This window comes from Strix aluco, chromosome Z, assembly GCF_031877795.1.
Source record: "Strix aluco isolate bStrAlu1 chromosome Z, bStrAlu1.hap1, whole genome shotgun sequence".
NCBI lineage: Eukaryota > Metazoa > Chordata > Aves > Strigiformes > Strigidae > Strix > Strix aluco.
In genome coordinates, this window is record NC_133971.1 from 94,019,397 (window position 1) to 94,041,287 (window position 21,891).

The 21,891-nt window shown below is 46.9% G+C and overlaps 1 protein-coding gene across 1 annotated transcript in view; it reads right to left on the reverse strand.

Moving 5' to 3' along the window:
* MYO5B (myosin VB) overlaps nucleotides 1–21,891 on the reverse strand; it is a 165,110-nt gene that overhangs the window by 131,829 nt on the left and 11,390 nt on the right. Inside the window, exon 2 of the mRNA XM_074812741.1 lies at nucleotides 369–479. Coding sequence (XP_074668842.1) covers nucleotides 369–479 — 111 coding nt within the window. The remainder of the gene's footprint in view (nucleotides 1–368; nucleotides 480–21,891) is intronic.

Consider the following 21,891-nt stretch of genomic DNA (forward strand, 5'->3'; position numbering starts at 1 on the left):
CATCTGTACCCAAGCTTGAGTAGATGCCACCAGCTGCACTTTTTCCAATTTGTTCAGCAGCAAAAAGCATAAACTGATATTTCTAACACACTGCCACTATAATAATAATTAAAACAAAAATCATTCTGATATCACAGACTATTACAACTTTGGCAGGGGATGAAAAGAGATGAGAGAGGTCAAGGGCTTTTCTCACAACCTACTTTACCACAAGTGTCTGGGGAGGGAGCGGGCAGGGAAAAGCTGAAAGTGCTAAGGCAATAAAACACATTTAAAAATACTTCCTAAAAAATATGAAATGCTCAGGCTTCTTCACACATTAATTCAAAGCTTTAAATTACTGAAAATAACGACGTTCAAAAGCTTACAGTTTCATCTTCAAGTTTCAGATGGAGGCTTTCATCTCCCTCTTTGTAATCCTTGATAATTTCTGCTGATCTCCAAACTTCATCAGGGTCAGGAATCCAAACCTTAGTGCACTGGACGGGGGGGAAAGAAAGAAAAAGCTTAAAGTCAAGGAAACCTCAGAAATTAAAACATCAATAAATTAATTCATTGTGGATACAATCCCACACTCATTGTAAAGTCAGCGCAGATAAACCATTTATTTCAGTCAAAAAAAAAAAAAATCTAATTTTAGGTTTTGGGATAAATTCTAGATGAGAAGTCTGATTTTCAATCAGACTTCTCCTGGACAAGGTGTACACAGGCAACCCAGCAAAACGGGGTACAGATGCAAAGTAAATGTGAAATTTAATTTCCCTGGAAAAAAACAAACAGCCTTCTGGAAGCTTTTATGAAACAATGCAATCCCCCCCAGCAGGCCATATACCAAAGCATGTTTCTTTTGCACAAAACGATAGGTTGCTCCCCCCAGACCAAGCCCTAACACAAACCCACCACCATGGTGCTAAAGCAGTCAATAGAAGACACCAAAGCCAACTTCTTCGGTTGGAGGCAAACCTGCAAACACACTTCAAGGCTCCAGAAAAATGCTCAGATGCAACATTTAAGCTTTTAGCTTCTCCAAAGTTTGGAGTACCCTTATGCCTCCAGGACGAAATCCCAAAGATGGACCCAGACAGCCCAACCAAAGTGTCCACAAAGGGACAAAATCCACGAGCGAGCAGCACCGCTCACGTGTAACGAGATTATGGTGTTACTCGGAGCCACAACACCTCCTGCTAATGAGATTTAATTTGCTTTTATGATGCAGAGATAAATACTTTGCCCAGGCTGTGCGAAAGCATCTCCCTCTACCAACCAAGAAACTGGTGCTGTGCTGAGACCTCCAGCATTTTCTCTCAGGAGTTGGGATAAACACATTGCAGACCCAGCAGTAATGCTGCAACTTCCATGCACAGGTTTCCCTCACCCTCTATATCCATCTTTCTTTTTGCAGGTACCATTTTCCCTGCTCATGGGGCTGCCAGGGCAAGGTTCTGAGAACAAGGAACCCAAAATTGCTTCATCTCTGCAGGAAGCCACCTTGAGTCAGGCTTTGTGGCCAGACATGGACACATAAAGCCAGTCTTATGCTGGTCTCAGCCAGACAACACAGAGTCAGCAGGAACCCTTCAACAATCACTTATTTATAGGAATATTCGGGGGCATGTCTCCACCCAACTCTTCCTGTTGATTGAAATAAGAGCTATATAAACTTAGACAAAACAAAAGGTGTTGGGGGACATCCCAGCAAACCCAAGCAACACCAGCACCATAGCACCAAAGATGATTTTGGCCTTCATCTTAAAATCAAACCCTCAGCACATGATGGCCAAATAATGCTTGTAGTGACACAAACCCAATACACAACCCAAGAGTTAATGCAGCAGATGCCTAACAGCCTGTTCTGCAGCTGAAGAGCAATAGATTTTTATACATATCGTGTGCAATTATTTTTAGAGCTCCTCAACAGCTACAGCAGCAGGAACCTTTAGATGTTAATGGAGCTACACAAATGTATTGCCAGAACAGCAGTTTTATCAGGGAGGGGAAAAAAATAAAATAAATACACTTTTCTCAGCACACCGTGAGCCTTCAGTGTGTCTCCTGCCATGAGGAAGGGAAGCTGCCATGGAGAAGTGGCTGGTACAAGGACCCCCAGCCCAATCTCCCCTGTCCCCTCCAGCAAGCAGCACTGCAGCATGGCCAGGAACCCCATCTGTGGCTGGACCATGAAAGGAGTAGGTGCAGCTGGCGAGATGGTGATGCATCACACATCTTTCCCCCCCTCCCCGCAGCTCACCCCAGTTTCTCCAGGCTCCAACACCATGGGAAGGGCTTTACAGTCCATTGCTGTTGCTGTCACCCCTCCTGCAAAGTACTCTGCCTGCCTTTGCATCCCCACCACCATGGTTTCATCCAGTGCCAGCTCTCTCCTGGCAGGAGAAAGATCAAACACGCTCTAGAAATGCCCAAAATAGCTGGGGATCAGGATGTACCCAGCTCAAGGCAGCCTCAAAAACAAGATGTTGCTGGTCTTGGCTGCAAATTCTCTACCTGCACACAGGGCTTGGCCGAGCTATGGACCTGCCTGGACAGCCGGATACAGAGAGGGGCACGTTGACCCCAAATCAACCCAAAAACCATGGGGTGCTTGTGCACGCTTGGTGGATGAAATTTGGGTTTACTTCCAGCAGCAGTACAAGGTCATGTTGGCCTCTCTTGACAGTTCATCATCAGCCATGGCCAGGAGCCATCCAACCCCCACGCAAGATGCGAGGCTCCGCAGCTGAATCGCTATCGGAGGGTATCAGCTCCCAGCATCTACCCCCCAGGGATGGACTTACAACCTGGTGGTGGTGAACTTCCCATCCCATCAGCCACCCTGACCACAAAACTACAGAATTTTAATAACAGCACTGATTTTCCAAGACTCTGTGTCTACACGCACATGCAAGGGATCACGCAGTACAGAAGGCCATAAGACACAGGTGTTTGCAAGGTCTCAGGAGTCTTCGGGGTGACTCATTCCCCGGCTGGGAGATCCCGAACGCTGCTCATGCTGCTCCAGCACGAGCACTCCCCACACCGAGCGCTTCCCATCCTGCTAAACAGCTGTGGGCTGTTAGGGAGAATAGGCTGTTATGAATGTATTTCCCCAAGCATCTATAATGCTGTGCTCTCGTGCGTGCATGCACATACACACATCCAAAAAGGGGACCATCGTTTTGGGGTTTTTTTTTTTGTTGTGCACTTTCACCATCCTCCCCTCCTTGCTGTGCTCCAGCAGAGAAGCAAACCCTCCAGGCTGCTACACAAACCTGCATCCAACCCTTCCCTTTCACCCATAAATCCCAAGTATGTCAAACCATACAGCGCTGAAATAAAAGCACTTTGTCATTCTTAGATCTTTACAAGGCGAGCTTTAATTAAAACCCGCCAAGGCTTGGAGGCAGCCCATGGCGGGGGCACGCTGGAGCACCACACTCACATTGCCTGCCTGCCTCGCCTTCAACTTCTGCGACCCGCTTCCTCCAAAGCAGATTCACATGCCGTGCGTTTGCCAATTAAATTCATATAGATGAGAGCCACCAGGTCACCAAAACCATGCCCCCAGGCAGGTACCCACCCTGGGCAGGAGGAGAGCATCTCTGTGAACCTCTACTTCCATAATCTCACCTCTAGCATGATTATTCCACTTTACATGCTGCGTCCTGGCTTCGTTAGCTTTAACAACCTCTTGATCTTTTGCAGAAGCTTGTCATAAAGGGAAAGGGCAGGGGGAGTCTATCTCAAAGCACTGGGATCGGAGGATAAGACTGAATTCAGGCTCAGAAGACACAACCCTGGGCAGATCACTTAACCTCCTGACACTCCAGTGTCTCCATCCAGGAGGACAGAAAGAAAAGCACTTCTTCAATCCTCGAGGATGCCTTTGAATGATGTGTTTGCATTAATCAGAAATAGGTCTGCAAGCTCAGCCTCTCGAGAAAAAAACAGAATTTTAAAAAAATCTGTTTTGCTTTGGGTTTTCTGTTTGTTTTTTTAAACCAGATTCTCAGTAAAACCAAAGTGATTCAGTGCTCTCGAAGCCTCTTGCATTATTCCACCCAGCTTAAGCAGAAGCTTAATAAATTCAATCCCCACCTCCTGATTTGATTTAGATTTTAACAGGTGGCTGCTGCTGCAGATGCAGATTAAAACCAACATTAAATTAGAAGAGGCAGGTTTTGTTTTGCTGTTTGAAAGCCCTTGGTGCCAGTCAAAGGCACTCCCAGCAAACTCTGGCCAATGTGCTTGGCGGATGCTCCAGCACAGCGAGAAAGGATGCTGGTCTGAGCTACACCAACAGTGTTCCACTGAATTAAGAAAAGAGTATAATTTTCCATTAAATTAAGAAAAAAAAAATGCTTAAAAATTAGCTATCTCGGTTTAGTCTGGGCTGTTTGGTGGCTGCACCGGTCTTCGTGGCAAGCTGGAAGTCAGCAAATCCATCTTTATTATTATTGGGTTTTAATCCCCTGAGTTATTTCAGGAATGGCAATACTCACAGCTGACCCCAGGAAGTTTTCATTGCTCCTCAGTCAAGGGCACTTTTCCAGGGGCATCCTTCCAACGCGACCGCAGCCGGAGGGAGGGCACGGCAGAAAACCCACAATACAATAGCACTGACTGCCTACCAATTAGGAATTCAGTAATGAAGATTAAGATATAGTATCTCACAACAAAGTTCCTCCACGCAGGTTGAGAAAAACTTATGAAAGGACTTTAGTAGAAACCAGAGACAGAGACGTACGCCTTAGAAAATCAAAGGTGAACACACATCAACTAAGAACGAGGTGGAGGTTGGGACAAATACGTGTATTTTTTTAGTTCGTAAACCAAGCACACTTCTACTTTTCCCTCTTTGCAGTGGGCTTAGTGCCAACCTCATTCTGTGTTGGTCAAAGAAATAACGTGATCCAGTATTACTGGATGCTCTTGAAGAGAACAAAAACACATATAAAAGAGGAAACAGCACGAGCTTCAGTCTTGGCTTCCCCAAGAACATTTACATTTACATATACAGCATGTGAATGGTTAAGAAGCTTACTTTGAAACAGTCCAATAACTACGCCTCAGCTCTCACAAGCTATTACTAAAGTTAAAGTTTTCCCAAGCAAAAAGAGCAAAATATAAACTCTACCTTAAATTAACAGTGGTCATACCAGACAGCACAATTCAGGGTTTGGATGTAATTCTTCTTCTCCCTATTGTTTTTTTTTAAAAAAACATTATTAAGGATAACACCACAGAGATAATTTAAAGAGGCTCTTGCAGAAAAAAAACAGAGGACTCTCCTTTGCAGCCACTGTGCATGGATACTAACCTCAACCCTTCCAGCTCCGCACTAAAGCAAATGAACTTTTCTTCATTTATTTGCACTGGGCCTGCAGCCCTGGGCTGAACTAGGGTCATGGCTGTATTTTTGCCCACCCACTGGCATTATGCCTACCACAGCAGGATCCCACGTCCCCATAATTAACAGGTGGTTATTTACGGAGTTATTTAGCTGTGCTAAATGTGCTTGTGCAAACCACTGCCCTCGTCGGTGCTGGGAAGAGCCGCTCCATGGGTCTGTCAGCAGGAGGGCACGGGAAGGCACCAGCTCCAGGACATTCCTGGGCTCCTGCAGCCTTAAAAATCCCTTCCACCCCACTTGGCAGTGACTCAGGAGAAAAATCTGCTTTGCCCATGAGGCAGTGAGGCACAGGAGAGGTGCTTTGGCAGCAGAGCAAAAACCTCTCCATTAAGCAACTTGTTCATCATTAACTTATTTATTATTATTTACAATATTGAACATCAGGGCAGATGGCTAACCATAATCCTCCCCTTCCCATCCTCTGAATGAGATTTTCATCCGAGCGATTTCTCCCCTGCCTGACAGACGAGCAAAGCCCATATTTAGGTCAGAGCTCCCCAAGCTGGGCCATGACTCTGGGACCCACTGACCCCTGCATCTCACCCCAGGCTGGCTTCTCCATTTGCTGCTGGGTACCACTGGCTGGCAAACCCTCAAAAGGGTCAGGAGAGGATGGCAGAGAGTTTCACTGCTTGGTACAGACCAGGCTGGGATGCTGCACACCCCTCCACTGCCTTATTTCTGCAGCACCAGTACCCGATACTGGGACACCACACACGAGCCCAGAATGCCCAGTCCAAGCCCAGCACCCCCAGGTCAGCCAGAGAGCATCCACCCACAGCAAGGACCTCTAATGGGAAAAGACCCACTTCTTCCTCACCATAAAAACCCAAAAAGGCTGAAAGGGGAGATCGTGATTGGCACATCGACATTTCAGCACACAGGAAGGGACACACACCACCCCAGTATCGTGCTCAAGGGGTAGAGCAAAAAAACCACAGAAAACATTGTTTTGAGCTACTGAATGCAAATGTTAACTTGCTGAGAGTGTTAAATACAAAGGGAAAGACAGCAGGATGCTGCAGAAGCACTCCAATTCCTCAACATGAAAATGAGCGATTTCTGTGTTTCCCAGGGCTGACAGAAACGCACAAACCCAAACATCCAGGGCAGATGAGCACAACCCACAGTGTGTCTCCTATTGCCCATCCTCCTCGTGCTATCAGCGTGGAGACAGACCCAGGGAAAGCTCACAAATGCACACCCAGACCATGCCCCCATCAAGGCAAGGCTCCTAGATTTTGGGGAGTATCTCTGCTCCTCCCAGGCGTTGCTGGAATTGAGCTAGCAAAGCACGTGCTTTGCTGGTGCCTCCTAGGTACGGGGATATTTTCCTTTCCCCCGAAGAGCTGTCATGCTGATGGATGGCTCCATGTCTCCCACCAGCACTAAATTTGCTCTATTTCTCTTCGCTGAATTTTATTCCCCTGCCCAAATTAACTCAGATGGTGATTTGCATAAAGTGCCACAGCAGCTGAGCAGTATTCAGCTGCTCAGACAAGCAGCATCTGCAACGTTTATCCACTGGCTCATTAGCAGCATTTCCAATGAAGAGGGGTTTAAAAGGCTTCAGTTCATCATTGCTCCATCTTCATCTCACCAACAGCAGAGGTAAATCTGGCACTGAGCAGAGCAGGGCTGCAGGCAAGCCCCGACACCGGGACAGAAATACAGGGGGTATGCTTGAAGGCTTTACTTTAATTAAACATGATTTCCAGGATGATTTCCAGGACTAATCAATAGTCTCACATGTAACTAACAGCCAACTGGTGTCTTCCCATTCTCTCCCCTACCATTTCTTCCTCAACATCTCAGCGGCACTCCTTACTGCAGGTTTAATTAAGACTGATGGGTTCAGCACCAAGGTCTTGGGCAGTCATGCAGCCCTGCTCTCACTGCAGCAACGGGCTTGAGGTGCAAAATCCCTCTTCTGAGAAGTCATTAGATGCTGCAAAACCAGGCAGAGCCCCAAGTGCTTTGGGACGGTGGAAATAAACCATTCTGTCTTAATTCTGAGGGAAAAGCAGTCCCTCCTGGGCTGGGGAGCACTCCTCTTGTAGGCTGTAAGACCAGGATTTGCTCTGGGCAGTGCAACAACTCTTGTATTCTCACTTCGCTCCTCTACTCTTCAAGAAACACCAAAACCAAACCTCTCTGCCAGGGTCAACAAGACTTCACCCATTGGGGATGTGAGTTATTGATGATCTAGACAAGGGGATCGAGTGCACCCTCAGTCAGTTTGCAGATGACACCAAGTTGGGTGGGAGTGTTGATCTGCTTGAGGGTAGGGAGGCTCTGCAGAGAGACCTGGACAGGCTGGAGCAATGGGCTGAGGCCAACTGGAGGAGTTTCAATAAGGCCAAGTGCCGGGTGCTGCACTTGGGCCACAACAACCCCCAGCAGCGCTACAGGCTTGGGGAGGAGTGGCTGGAGAGCTGCCAGGCAGAGAGGGACCTGGGGGGGTTGATTGACAGCCGGCTGAACAGGAGCCAGCAGTGTGCCCAGGTGACCAAGAAGGCCAATGGCATCCTGGCTTGTATCAGCAATAGCATCACTCCAAAAAGGCCACTGAATGACTCGAGTGTGTCCAGAGAAGGGCAACGGAGCTGGTGCAGGGTCTGGAGCACAGGTGTGATGGGGAGCGGCTGAGGGAACTGGGGGGGTTTAGTGTGGAGAAGAGGAGGCTGAGGGGAGACCTCATGGCCCTCTACAACTCCCTGAAAGGAGGGTGCAGAGAGGGGGGATGAGTCTCTTGAGCCAAGGAACCAGCGCCAGGACAAGAGGGAATGGCCTCAAGCTGCGCCAGGGCAGGGTCAGACTGGCTCTTAGGAAGGATTTCTTTGCAGAAGGGGTTGTTGGGCGTTGGAATGGGCTGCCCAGGGCAGGGGGGGAGTCCCCATCCCTGGAGGGGTTGAAGAGTTGGGTTGACCCAGCGCTGAGGGATCTGGTGGAGTTGAGAATGGTCAGTGTGAGGTTCATGGTTGGACTGGAGGAGCTTCAAGGGCTTTTCCAACCAAGATGATTCTGTAATTCTGTTATCGCCTGCATTGGTGCTAATGAACCATCTCACAGTGGCCCAAGACGTTATAAGGAGAGTTGTGCCTGTTAAATTGGAGCTTGCAGCACTTGGGGTCTCGCTGCTCATCTCCTTCTTCAGTGGTGCCTTTCCAGCCTTTCATCAGGTTGAGCACAGGAGGCTTTGGTTGCTCTGAAGCGGCACCAGTGAAGGCTGAGAGCCAGCAGCGGGACAGGCAAGCTGCTGCCTGCTGCGAGGGTGCATCCAGGAGCCTGATGAAATCACAGGGTACAAGGCAGTGTTGCCCCTCTAGATGTCTAAGCCTGGATTTAAAGCACGTGGATCCACTGGATGATTTGCTACAAACTCTGGCAAAGCCCCTCCCAAACTTAACATTCACCAGCATGAAAGAGCTGCACCAAGAGACGCCAGATGTCTGCTAGGTGGGAGACCTTTCTCCAAGTCCTGCCCCACCAAGCACCAGGGGCAGGGGATCACCATCCCAATGAGCCACAGCAAGCACTGAATTTCTCTTCTATCAGGCCTGGCTCAGCTCTTCAGGATGCTCACCATCTGCTCTATGAGCTGCAGGCACCAGGGCAGCAGCAGTTTGGAGCATCCCCCCTGGATCCAGCACCCATGGGATGCTCACAGCCACACCCCAGCACCACCCACCCAACCCACTCCTCCGGTGCTTGTTACGTCTTCTACCAAGTCATGGATTAAAAGATTGCCACGTTGCACAGAATCAAGAAAAAAAATCCTTCACCCAGTGTCTAAGGAGAATCAGGATGAGATTCATGGTCCTAACTTAGCCATGCAGACAGTTTTTTTTATTCCAGTAAAACTTACTGGGGTTTCAGACTTGTTTTTTTGCTTTTTTAATTAAAAACCGCATGCAGTGGTCAAGTGTCTCCATTGCATGACTTTCACCAAACAGCCTGTCACATTGCAAAAGTTAAATCCTTCCAGGTTACTGTCTGCAAATCCCTGTTGATTGGCATTAATTACCCTTCTCTCACCTAATTCTCAATTAAGCAAAACCTTGAGCAGTGCTGTGGTATAATCTTGTCTTCACAGTCCTGTTTTCCATTTGAACTCCATATAAGCACCTTGATGAACACAGGCTGGATACAAAACATGCTCAATATACACCATATATATTTGATTATTAATAAAGTAGTTAACAAATGGCCTTTGGGCTTTAATTAATTAAAAATGGCCTTTCGCAGTCCTCTATCTATAATGTAGCCTTGTAATGCTTTAAGAAAACTCATAAACATGTTCCTTCTCCAGTGACTACTCTCCATTAAATGATTTTATACTAAAATTATCCTGGGAGAAGCCCGGCTCTGCAGTGCAGGGCTGTCCCAGCCACATGATACAGTCAGAGGACACCAGAAATTTCAGCTGGAAACGTTAAAAACAGCAGCTGTAATTGCAGTCCCACATGGGCCATTCAGTGTCACAAGCATCTTCAAAAATTCAGGGTACATGACATCTCACCCCCCACTTGAGCGCTCAGTTGTCCTCCCCACCGGGCACTGCCATGCCCAAACAGCACTACCAAAATCTACCTTTAATTGCAGAGAAACCTTTCCACCAGCATGGATTTTCAACCTTATTAAAAAGTGGTAATTGGATTAATCAACCTGTAGAGTTATCCCTCACCTCCCAGAACTCACGCGTAGAAAACCCTCTTGGAGCATCACTCCACGCATGCTTAATTCCAAAGGGTTTTGACCTATAGTGGTATTTATGGGGCATTTCCTCAGCATTTTCTAACCGGAGGGGTGTGCTGGAAAAGCCCCTGGGTCACCTCTACATCCTTTTCATTGCTGAGCAACTGAAGGAAAACAAATTGATGACTGAGGATTTAAGCAACCTACCTTTTAGGTAGAATTAAAAAATTTAAAAATTCCAGCAATAAGGTTTGTTAGCAAGGAGATATTCAATGCCTGGAGAATGGCACCAGCAATCAAGAGCAAAGCTGGAATAACTACCTTTAATTAAAATAATTGAAAAGGTGAACAAATATTCATATACCCCCATTTGCTTAGGATGAGGGCAGAGAAAGGATCTCCTGGAGGGAAGGACCGCTCTTGGTTTTCACTTCATTGCAGTAATTTCCAAGTCTTTGGGAAGGTGATTTGTACCCAGCTCCGCTTCTCCCTGGATGTCCACATGCCAAACCTCAGACACGCGCTCGTATGATGAGTTACTCTCTATTAATGTATATACTTTGTCTCTTCTCCCCAGTGAGACAAAGACAATAAGTAAGATTTTGCAATCACTAAGCGGAAATCAGTTCAAAACATGTCTCTAAGGAAACACAAACTGAGGATGGTTTCCTTTTTAATATATAAAATGGACAGTACAACACAGGTAGGCTGGGAGTTATATTTTCCTCCTTGTTTCCTTTTAACTTCAGCTGTCCAGCTAAAATATTGAGATTTTGGCTTTCCAGATCTTCCAGCTCTGATATCCTGCAGCCTTGTATTTATACCACACAGCAGCTCCCTGGAAAACCACCCCCTACATCCCATATACAACTTCCTCTAATAAATGTAGGGGAGACGAAAGCTTAAAATAAGGAAGGATGCAGGAAAAAAACATCTTCATCAACCCCTGAATTTTGAATCACAGGAGGATTTGGGAGGCGATGCTGGTAGAAAAACTGTGTTTGTGTTCTGCAGGAAGGGCTCAGTGAAGGAGATCAAAATGCAGAAGACTGCCCAAGTGGAGGAAGGATTGCAAGAAGAGAAACTGCACTCACTTAAAATTAAAAACAAACAAACAAACAAACAAACAAAAAAACCCCCACATGACCAAATGCATCTTTTCCAGCTTTCACCTTCTGGTTTGAATTTCTACCCTGACTTGGCAATGTCCCCCATGCATTAGGCAAATCCAAGGTTATCTCTTCCCCTTAAGAGGGCAGATGTCCCAGCAGCACACACACACTCCGACGTACATCAGACGTGGCTCTCATGAACCATCAAAGTGTCCACACAGCAAAACATCCCAAACGGAATGAGAAAATAAAAATAAATTTTAAAAAAAAGCTGTTGCAGCCACCACGTTGGAAAAGACCCTTGGGATCATCGAGTCCAACCCTCAGCCCGACTCTACAAAGTTCTCCCCTACACCACATCCCCCAACAGCTCATCCAAACCACCCTTAAACACATCCAGGGATGGGGACTCCACCCCCTCCCTGGGCAGCCTATTCCACTCTCTGACCACTCTTTCTGGGAAACATTTTTTCCTCACGTCCAGTCTGAACCTCCCCTGTTGCAGTTTAAAGCCGTTCCCTCTTGTTCTGTCACTAATCCCCTGTGAGAAGAGACCAGCACCAACCTCTCTACAATGTCCTTTCAGGGAGCTGTAGAGAGTGATGAGGTCTCCCCTCAGCCTTCTCCTCCTCACACTAAACAGTCCCAGCTCCTTCAATGGCTCCTCACAGGATTTATTCTCCAGGCCCTTCCCCAGCCTCGTTGCCCTCCTCTGCACTCGCTCCAGCCCCTCGAGATCTCTCTCGTATTGAGGTGCCCAAAACTGGACACAACACTCCAGGTGTGGCCTCACCAGTGCAGAGCACAGGGGGACTATCACCTCCCTGCTTCTGCTGGTCACACTAATCCCCACAACAAAGCCACTCTGTTGTGTGCCTCTTGCATCAATGCACAGGACAACATTCGTATCCCAACAGGAGATGTATTTACTCATTTAAACATTCCTCTCCATGTTACAGGAGCGTTTCTTTATTCCTCACAAGCGGTTCCACGCTACCCCTGGGCACAGGCAGCGGGTGCAGGGTTTCAATGCAGGCAAGGCTTAGCCCCAGCTCTTCCCATCATCACCACCAGCATCACATCATTCCAGGGACACCCCAACCATAGGATTGCCATCCCACTACACATCCCCCAGCTCAGACCCAAGGGGGTTGGCTCCAAGACCAGAAAACCCCAGTTCCCATCTGAGGCATGTGTTTCCCTTCGAGAAGGACACATTTATGGTCAAACTTTGGCCGGTGACACTTGCCTTGAAGCCACCAGCTCCCACCACCACAGCTTGAGGACTACAATCCATTTCAAGCAAAACTAATTAAACCCACTCCTACCACCCAAGGTGGGGAAAAAAGGATTATTAGGTAGAAAAGCAGCAAAACAAATGAAAATGTACCCCAAAGTTACAGTGGTTTAAGAGTGCACGAAGACAACTCCTGAGAGATGGAGAGTGGCTCCCTCGAGTTAGGGCAAAGCCGTAACTCAAATCCATCTCTCCACCAAACTTTTTTGCAACTTTTTTCTCTCCTCTAGGAAGAGACTTCATGCTTCTCTAGGTAGATAAATAAAACAAGGGGAAAAAAATAAATTTAAGAAACGTTATGTTATCTCAGTTTATTTTGCTGTGAAAGCAAAGCTTTTGCAAATTGTGCTGCTAGCTCCCAGCTCCTAACATACAAGCCCAAAAGTTTCTGCCCTTTCTGACAAAATATTCAGTCCCAAGACCCAAGTTCCTTCAAACCCCACGGGCCGGTGGCCACATGGGGACACCTGAACTTGTGCTCCTACCTTCAGCCACCACCATGGGCAAACTGGCAGACATGGAGCCCCAGGTAACCCACAGCATCACTCACATTAGGGGTTTGTCCCACAGGACCTCCAAAGGCATCAGAAGAGGTAACTAATGGTTGAGCACATCCATGCATGCAGTGGTGATTTAGGACCCTGCTCAGAAGGAGATAGGATCTACAAAAAGCAGGGAGATACTTAAGCAACATGTCCCTTCATCGCTGCTCTTTCTTCCAGCTGCCTGCCCTTTCATCTTCCCCTTGGACCAGAAGGTCTTTTCCCCTGTCCCACCTCATGGAGAAATTGCAGTCTGCTGCAAACTTTCAAAAAAGTATTTTTAGGTGCTTTCTTCTGGAAAAAAAAAAAAAAAAGAAACAAATCCCTGCTTGGATCACCACGTCTGGTCATCATTTCTAGCCACCCAAACTGTGAAGCACATATCATTGTGTCAGTCCTGGGAAATGACAAATTGCACAGTGTGTTGGGGTTGCCCCAAACGTGGTGGGAAGTCAGGCGGTCACGGGGCGCCAGGCACCATCCTCCCCATCGCCATGGCACTCAAACCTTTCCAGCCTTCTCAAACCTCACATGCAGATCAGCAGAGACTTCTCTGCCTAACAGTTGTCATACAATAAGCCCAAATTTGTGTTTTAGGAACTGTTTCCAAAGTCTTTAGCTTCCCCGCCTTGGCAATAGCCACTTCATAAGACACATTTTAAATTCCACAGCAATTAGTCTTTGAAATCCTATTGCCTTTCGCAGTGTGGTGCATCCACACCAGCCCCTTCCCAGCAGCTGGTGGGAAAACAGGCTGCTGCAAGCCAAACAGCCGTCAGCTCAAGGGGTTGCAAGAAAAGAGATCATGCTCATCCACCTCCTCCTTGACCACAAATTAAATTTAGAGAAATCACTCTACGTTATGTTGTTCACAAGTGTTTCTTGTTAAGTCATTGATGGTGAGGTGCCCACCTGCATCTTCAAGCGCACGCCACATCCGAAATTTGGACAGAAATGAAACAATTTACTGGATGAAGGCTCCTCGTCCCATAAAGTTCTGAGCATAAATGTGGATGTTCAACAGTTGAGTCAGAAGGGGTCATACCAACCTAAATAAAACCTCAAGCAACGTTCAGGGCATGCAACAGGATTCAGCAAGCTGTAACATTTCTTTCCCCAGTCTATGAAATCTTTTGCATTTATTCTTAGTAGGAGTTTTCTTCAACTGTCTAAAACTTGTGCTTTGAAGCTCTGTTCCCCATGTACCTGGTGCTAAATGCTGCACAAGCTCTGGAGCATTAAGCAAATGCCAGCGCAGGAGATGGCCTTGTAGGACACCTCCCCTTTGCAGAGGACTTGGTATCACTTGAAAGCCAAGGGCAGAGGCACACGGTGGCACCAGATGAGGGACCACAGCTCCTTGGCATCAGCAGCATGGCTACCACTGGGAAGGTGCTCAGGAGACATCCCATCAAGGCGTGACATATTTTTGGTGCCCATAAAAAAATTAAATACAAGCCCATTTCAGAGAGACCAGCAGACAGTGCTCTTCCATATATGCCAAGTATTAACAACTCCTCCATTCTTGGACAATTACAATTAATAACTTAGATTAAAGAGATGATGATGCTTTATCCCCAAGCCAAATGTGACCCACAGAACTGAATTCCCAGAGCTTAAGAACTGCAGAGTGAAGACTCCCAGAGCAACTCTCTCAGCTCTGCTTCACACCACGACTACAAAGGTTCAAGGTATTTTAACCTTCAAATTAGGCAGTTAAAGGCACTTTCTAACTTATTGCTCCAAATAAAGCCAGTTTTTCAGACACAGAACCACGGGCACCTCTTGCCTGTAGAAGCATCCCGTGCCACGATCTCATCACCCAACACACTGAGAAGCAAATTTCTGTTCATTACTAACAAGCATCAATCATGACCATGGCATTAAACTGAAATTCATGATCTGAATTTCAGTTATTCTCCATACATGTCAAAACCACCCAGAGGAACAGAAAAGGGTTCCCCCACCCCAGCTGGGTGTGGCTGGGGACAAGAGTCACTTCTTTTCTATCACTTGCATCACATAAAACCATGTTTTCCTTGGTGACATCAGAAATAACCCAAGTATAATTGCGCTTTGAGCACAATTACAAGCCTTTACTCAACAGGTATTTAACATAGAATTTCAGCTAAATTCAGGACAGTCCTTAAATTAAAACTCTGAGAAAAAGGCGGGGGGGTGGGGGTGCTGTTGGGGTTTTAATAAAATGAAGCCACAAGAGTAGGAATTAGAATTTGGAGGGAATTTTTAATCAGCTCACCATGTCAGAAAAGCTATAATTCAAGCTTTCAGCTTTTCAGGACACCTCAGGAGGGCAGGCAGAGCTTGGGGACAATCACAGGGGACGGTGGCCTCACTGAGGCAGCACCAGGAGTCCAAAGCATGTGGGAAAACTGCAGAGTTATCCAAAGCTCAGCTGAACAGATGAAAAGGGTTTCCATCACATCCCAAGCTTCTCCACTTGGGCCAACTCTCTCTTCTCCTAAAACCACAAAGGTATCTCCAATACCTATTTCCCCAGAAATTTCAGAATATCAGATGCAAGTCTCGACTCACCATAATTACTGCAACATAATTTATGACAATAAAGCATAGCCAACTTGGGTATGGGATGTTTAAGAAATAAAATAACCTCAAACCAAAGACTTCATAAATACAATAGTCACCAAGATTCAATTTTGCTCAAAAAAAAGTCATACCCTTGCCTCTTTTCCTCAAAACCCTGGGAGATGAGCAGTGCATAGGTGTTTTCCAAATTTAAGACCGTGCTGACCCTCTTCACCTCCTCCACCCACCAGCCAAGCAGACTACCAAACACCAACTCATCTTTGCCACCATTTCAGTTCTCCTCCTCCTCGTGGCACCTCTCACCCTGCCACTCCCTGATAAGCCAGCTCTCCTACAAGGACGGCGGCGAGCCAGATCAGACCATTATTAAAGCTACTGCCAAAGCGCAGTCTCCCTATTCCCAGCTACGGTGGAGATAAGACCCACTTTCAGTAAACAAATGGTACATTCAGAAATACTTTAGTAAGAACAGAGACTCAAAAGAGAGAGGAACGGGTCTTATCAGAGCATCAGTGAGATGGATTCAACAGCAGAAATGCAAATATTTGCTTTCCCTTCCTCTCCCCTGTCCTCCCTGTGTTGTATTTGCGAAATGGGGTCACTTCCAGATGCAAAGCTAAAGGATATGCCCAGCATTAACAGCACCACACTTGGAAAGTCGCATGCCAAGCAACCCTGCAGAGCAAAACCAGCCCGGCCCAATGCCCAAGGGACCTGCTGGTCACCTCCTCCTGTTTTTCCTTGATGCTTTCAGTCATTCCCCTACAGAGGTTGTGCAGAAGTCCCCGTATTTCCACTCTCCTTCCATTGCTGGCATTTCCAGCCACAGGAATGTGGATCTGAGCTCCAGCCTAATGCATTTCGGAGAATCCATCTCAGTGAAAACCCAGCACTGACCAAGTCTTTGCAAGGTCTGCAAAGACAGCACTGATGGCCACAGCAATGCACGATCAGGGGACAATGCCGCTGTCACCAACGGGCACAGTAGAGCCACAAACAGAGCTCATTTTGGCTGCCAGCACTGACGTGCTAGTGAGAAACCCCAAGGGACTGGTTTTCCCAACAGCTCTTTTCATACAAAAGCAGCTTAACCTGTTTAAAGAGTATTTGAGCCTGTTCTCAGAGGTTTCCCCTCCGCTGGCTACTAGCAAAGCACTGTCAAAAGGCTGGGCTTTGTCTGAATGGAAACAACCAAATTAGATAGAAAGAAGAAATTGTTTATGATGAGTGTGATGAAGCACTAGCACAGGTTGCCCAGAGAGGTGGTCAATGCCCCCTCCCTGGAAACATTCCAGGCCAGGTTGGACAGGTCTCTGAGCAACCTGGTCTAGTGGAAGATGTCCCTGCTCATGGCAGGGGGTTGGACTAGACGGCCTTTAATGTCCCTTCCAAAGCTTTCTGTGATAAGCAAACCTCAGCATCCACACTGCCTGCTTCTAGCCAGAAATGCCAGCTGGGAACGCTCACAAGCTGGGATTTCCCTGCTCCTCCAACACTCCTCAACTCCCTTCAGGATTTGCATGCATGGGAAAAAGCCCTCATCTCAGTTTGCACTGACACTGGGGAAAACAAGTCACAAATGTCTCCCCGTCAGGAAGGAAAAGGAGAGGGGCTGCTCCAGTACCTAGACAGGCTATCACAGTTAAATTTTATTATCAGTCCTAATCAGTCCATGGGCACACGCTTTGCTGGGTAAAAATCTGGCTGGATGGCCGGGCCCAAAGAGTTGTGGTGAATGGAGTTAAATCCAGTTGGCGGCCAGGCATGAGTGGTGTCCCCCAGGGCTCGGTTTTGGGGCCACTCCTGTTTAACATCTTTATTGATGATCTGGATGAGGGGATCGAGTGCACCCTCAGTCAGTTTGCAGATGACACCAAGTTGGGTGGGAGTGTTGATCTGCTCGAGGGTAGGGAGGCTCTGCAGAGAGATCTGGCCAGGCTGGAGCGATGGACTGAGGCCAACTGGAGGAGTTTCACTAAGGCCAAATGCCGGGTGCTGCACTTGGGCCACAACAACCCCCAGCAGTGCTACAGGCTTGGGGAGGAGTGGCTGGAGAGCTGCCAGGCAGAGAGGGACCTGGGGGGGCTGATTGACAGCCGGCTGAACAGGAGCCAGCAGTGTGCCCAGGTGGCCAAGAAGGCCAACGGCATCCTGGCTTATATCAGCAATAGCGTGGCCAGCAGGGACAGGGAAGTGATCTTACACCTGGACTCGGCACTGGTGAGGCCGCCCCTCGATGAGTGGGTTCAGTTTTGGGCCCCTCACTCCAAAAAGGCCATTGAATGACTCGAGCATGTCCAGAGAAGGGCAACGGAGCTGGTGCAGGGTCTGGAGCACAGGTGTGATGGGGAGCGGCTGAGGGAACTGGGGGGGTTTAGTGTGGAGAAGAGGAGGCTGAGGGGAGACCTCATGGCCCTCTCCAACTCCCTGAAAGGAGGGTGCAGAGAGGGGGGATGAGTCTCTTGAGCCAAGGAACAAGCACCAGGCCAAGAGGGAATGGCCTCAAGCTGCGCCAGGGCAGGGTCAGACTGGCTCTTAGGAAGGATTTCTTTGCAGAAGGGGTTGTTGGGCGTTGGAATGGGCTGCCCAGGGCAGGGGGGGAGTCCCCATCCCTGGAGGGGTTGAAGAGTCGGGTTGACCCAGCACTAAGGGATCTGGTGGAGTTGAGAACGGTCAGGGTGAGGTTCATGGTTGGACTGGAGGAGCTTCAGGGGCTTTTCCAACGCAGATGATTCTGTGAATGTGTACTTTATCACTACAGTAAATTTATCCACAGCATCATATGCTCCATCTGCAGAAATCAAATGCAAGAGACATTCCCAGCAACTGTTAAAATCCCCCAAAGTGGGAAGTTTTCTGAGCACGTGGAAGTGATGTGCAACAGAAGTAGAGAGGTCAGCAACCACTAACCCCGTACAGGGGAGCTCAGGGCTCTAATTCGGGAGGCTCACAGCATCCTCCTGGAAGGGAGAAGCCCTCAGCAAGGCTCACGGTGGTGGGAAGGATGCTGCTCCAGCATGAGGCTGCAGGACATCACTAGCAGCACCCAATTATTGAAAGGACACTTGAATCCTGAAGAGACACATCAAGATTTCACATGTCTCTTCAGCCCCACAAATACTCAAGGCTGGTTTAATGGCTAATGGCCACTACTGTATTTTCACATCTGCCTTGGCTGTCCACGTTCAGTGCAATCAAGTGTTCATGGGATGAAGGAGGCCCTGTCCACCCCCACACTGCAGGTTTATTACCGGAGCACAAGATCTACCTGTGCTTCTCTTGTGGCTTCAGCTTTTCTTAAGCTCTGCCTGGAAATAAAGGGTGAAAAAAGCCAAGCCTCCATTTTTAACTGGCCTGCTTCCATAAAACAACTTGAACATCCTTAATACAACTCAATTCAACCATCTAACATGAATCCCTTGGATAGGCACTATGACTCCCAAGTAGCTCCTCCAAGCCTGAATCATGGGCGCTAGACAACTGTGTTAACAGAGAAGCCAACTTTTAAAGCAGACATAAATCATGTACAAAACCTTTAAGAGACAAGGTCAGTGCTGTTTACAGGGTTAAAGCAGATAAGGCAGATACAGCCAGGGCCTCTTCCATCTCTTGGGATGTTTCAAAAGCTATTCAACTTCCAAATTATGAGCCATGGTCCAGATCTGCATTCGTCTCCAGCACGTCCAGCTGCTGGGCTGGTTCTTTCAGGCCTTGGTCACTGCATTTTGCTCTGCCCTGGCTTGCTAAATTACATATGTTTTGCGTGAGTAGGAAGAGTGGAGTCAAGTCCTTCCAAAACAGCTTCTTCCCTCCCAGACAAATTAACTATATTGAAGTTTAGCCTGACTGCAGGACAGGTTTGTCCAGATCCCAGATATATTTTAGCTCTTTCCAACTTTCCAGCTGCTTCCCAAGCGGGCATCAGCATCACCTTCCTGCCCAACCAGGTACCATCGCTCCTGAGTCATCCAAAAAATCACAGGAGCTCTTGGCATCACACATGACTTTAATCAGGGCTTCAACATCCGTTGACAACACTTCAGAAATTCCACTTGACTATTACATGGGACACAATGATAATTTGGAGTTCAGAACCCCCATGAATACTCCAGTGACCAATTCACCAAACACCCAGACATATGTGTGAAGGAAACGGATTTATCTAGACGAGCACCAGGGCTACGTATGTTCCAGCTATCATGGTAACAGCATGTAAAAGCAGCATTTACCAGAGATGAACCCAAAAAACTGTCAGTCTACTGGCTTCAAAGCTTAAAGGCAGAAGAAGCAAGATTTGAACCTGAGGAAGGTGCTAACTCACTTGGTAAATATGCTTGAAGCTTATTATAACGTGGCTCTTAACAGAATTTGGGAAACTACTCAGAAACAAGAGCGGGTTTTTTTTTTTTTCCTGTGAAGAGGAAGAATGGAGTCCATGGCTTCAGGCAAAAATAAATCATTAAAAAACACCCTACAGCTGAATGATCATTCAAAAAGTTGTTTTCAAAAATTACAATAAAACGTTAAAAACTTAGACCCCCTTCCAGAAACCAGCAGCAGTTCCAGCACACCCCTAGGGTGGAGATTTTCCCCCAAAACGCTGCCCATGCAGCACAGCTCACCTTCCCATTTTCAGGTGGGCTCCATCACGTTGGACATTCACACCAGCACGGTGAATTGCGAGATACTGCCAGAGTTTAGCTACAACATGAAATTAAGACAGTAGTGTTGTTGCTGTACTCTGGAAGGATTACAAAGCGATTTTTAATAAGGGGTTATAACAAGTTTTAAGCAGACTAAGTTGGTTTTGCTCAGCTCATATGGCTACAAAGATAAAAACTTACGCAAAGAAACAGCCACAACAAGTTGCTTGACGGAACTTGCAGCGCTGAGAATTATGCAGTTACTGCTCAAAGAATGGTCTTTTTTTGTTGTCTTTGAAGAAAAAGTTTATATACTACAAATTTAAGCATCAGGTTTGGCTTTCTCGCAGTTTTACAACATCATAGTGCTACACCTCTGCAATTTCTGTTGCTCTTTTGGCCAGAAGCCTCCAATAACACAGGAATAGGGATGAACCATGTAAAGTTTGTGGTATGAAGAAAACACAGAAGCCTGGCTTTAAAGATTAATATTCTTCTGTCTTCATATATTTAAGATGCACTTCATCAGGTGGACACCTTCCTGAGCTGGGATGCTCAAGGCAAACTCCCACACCAGGTTCCCCATCCCCAGCCAACACTGGTCACCAGAGCCACATGGTGCCAGACCACAGCTCCCAACACCCTCCATCACAACACCCATCAGCCACCCCCTGTGCCCAAGGGAGCATCCCAAAGGTGATGGGCATCCACAGCCCAGAGATAGTTATCTCCAGATAACACAGATTTGTTGAAAATCAGTTAGTGCCAGCATTTTCTTTTTCTAAGAAAAAAAAACCAACAAACCAACCACCACAAAAAAAAAAACCCAACAAACAGAAAAATAAATCAAACCCACCCTGAACCTGGGAAAGGGTCAGCACAATAAAATTTAAAAATTATAAATAATTATTAATTATTTCTACCCTGTCAGTGTTGCTCCCTCCCCCACCACGTAGCACAACCTCTACTGTCTGAAAAGCGTTTATCTGAAAGTGGGTCATGTCTCCTAGCATTACTAAATCTTCCCAAATTTCCCCTGATTAGTCAAACACGATATCCTCTCCGACATCTGAGTGATTGAGGTAGTGTGTAATGCCATTTTTCCCCTGAATGAGCCACATCAAAGAGCGTTATAAGCCAAGAGATGGCACGCTGGATAAAATAGTCACCAACAGATTGTCCCCAAAATATGACGGAGGGAAATTAAATTGGTTTGTTGGAAGATTTTTCTTTTAGAAGCGTCCAGCTTTTAGTACTGAATGCGGAGAGACAAGAAACTGTCTTCAGAGTTGCTAAAAGGAGGAAACCTAACTTATGAACTGCGTGGTCCGAGAGTTAAAAACATTTCTATGTGCTAAAGTCCTGGGGATTTTCTATTAGCCACAACATCCAGTCTGCTCTTTGCACATGGACACCCAAAACCATCGTGCTGGAGATTAGCGAGAGCCTAAATTTGGGGATTGAAGATTAAAGCAGAGCCATCTGAGACTAAAAAGAAAAAGGAGAAAAAAACAGTAAACCTGCTATTCAAAAAAGAAAATACCATTTAAAATTGGGATATAACAGCAAGTGATTGCTCAGGCACAATTTCTATCCAAAGCATTCAAAAATATCATCCTTTGGA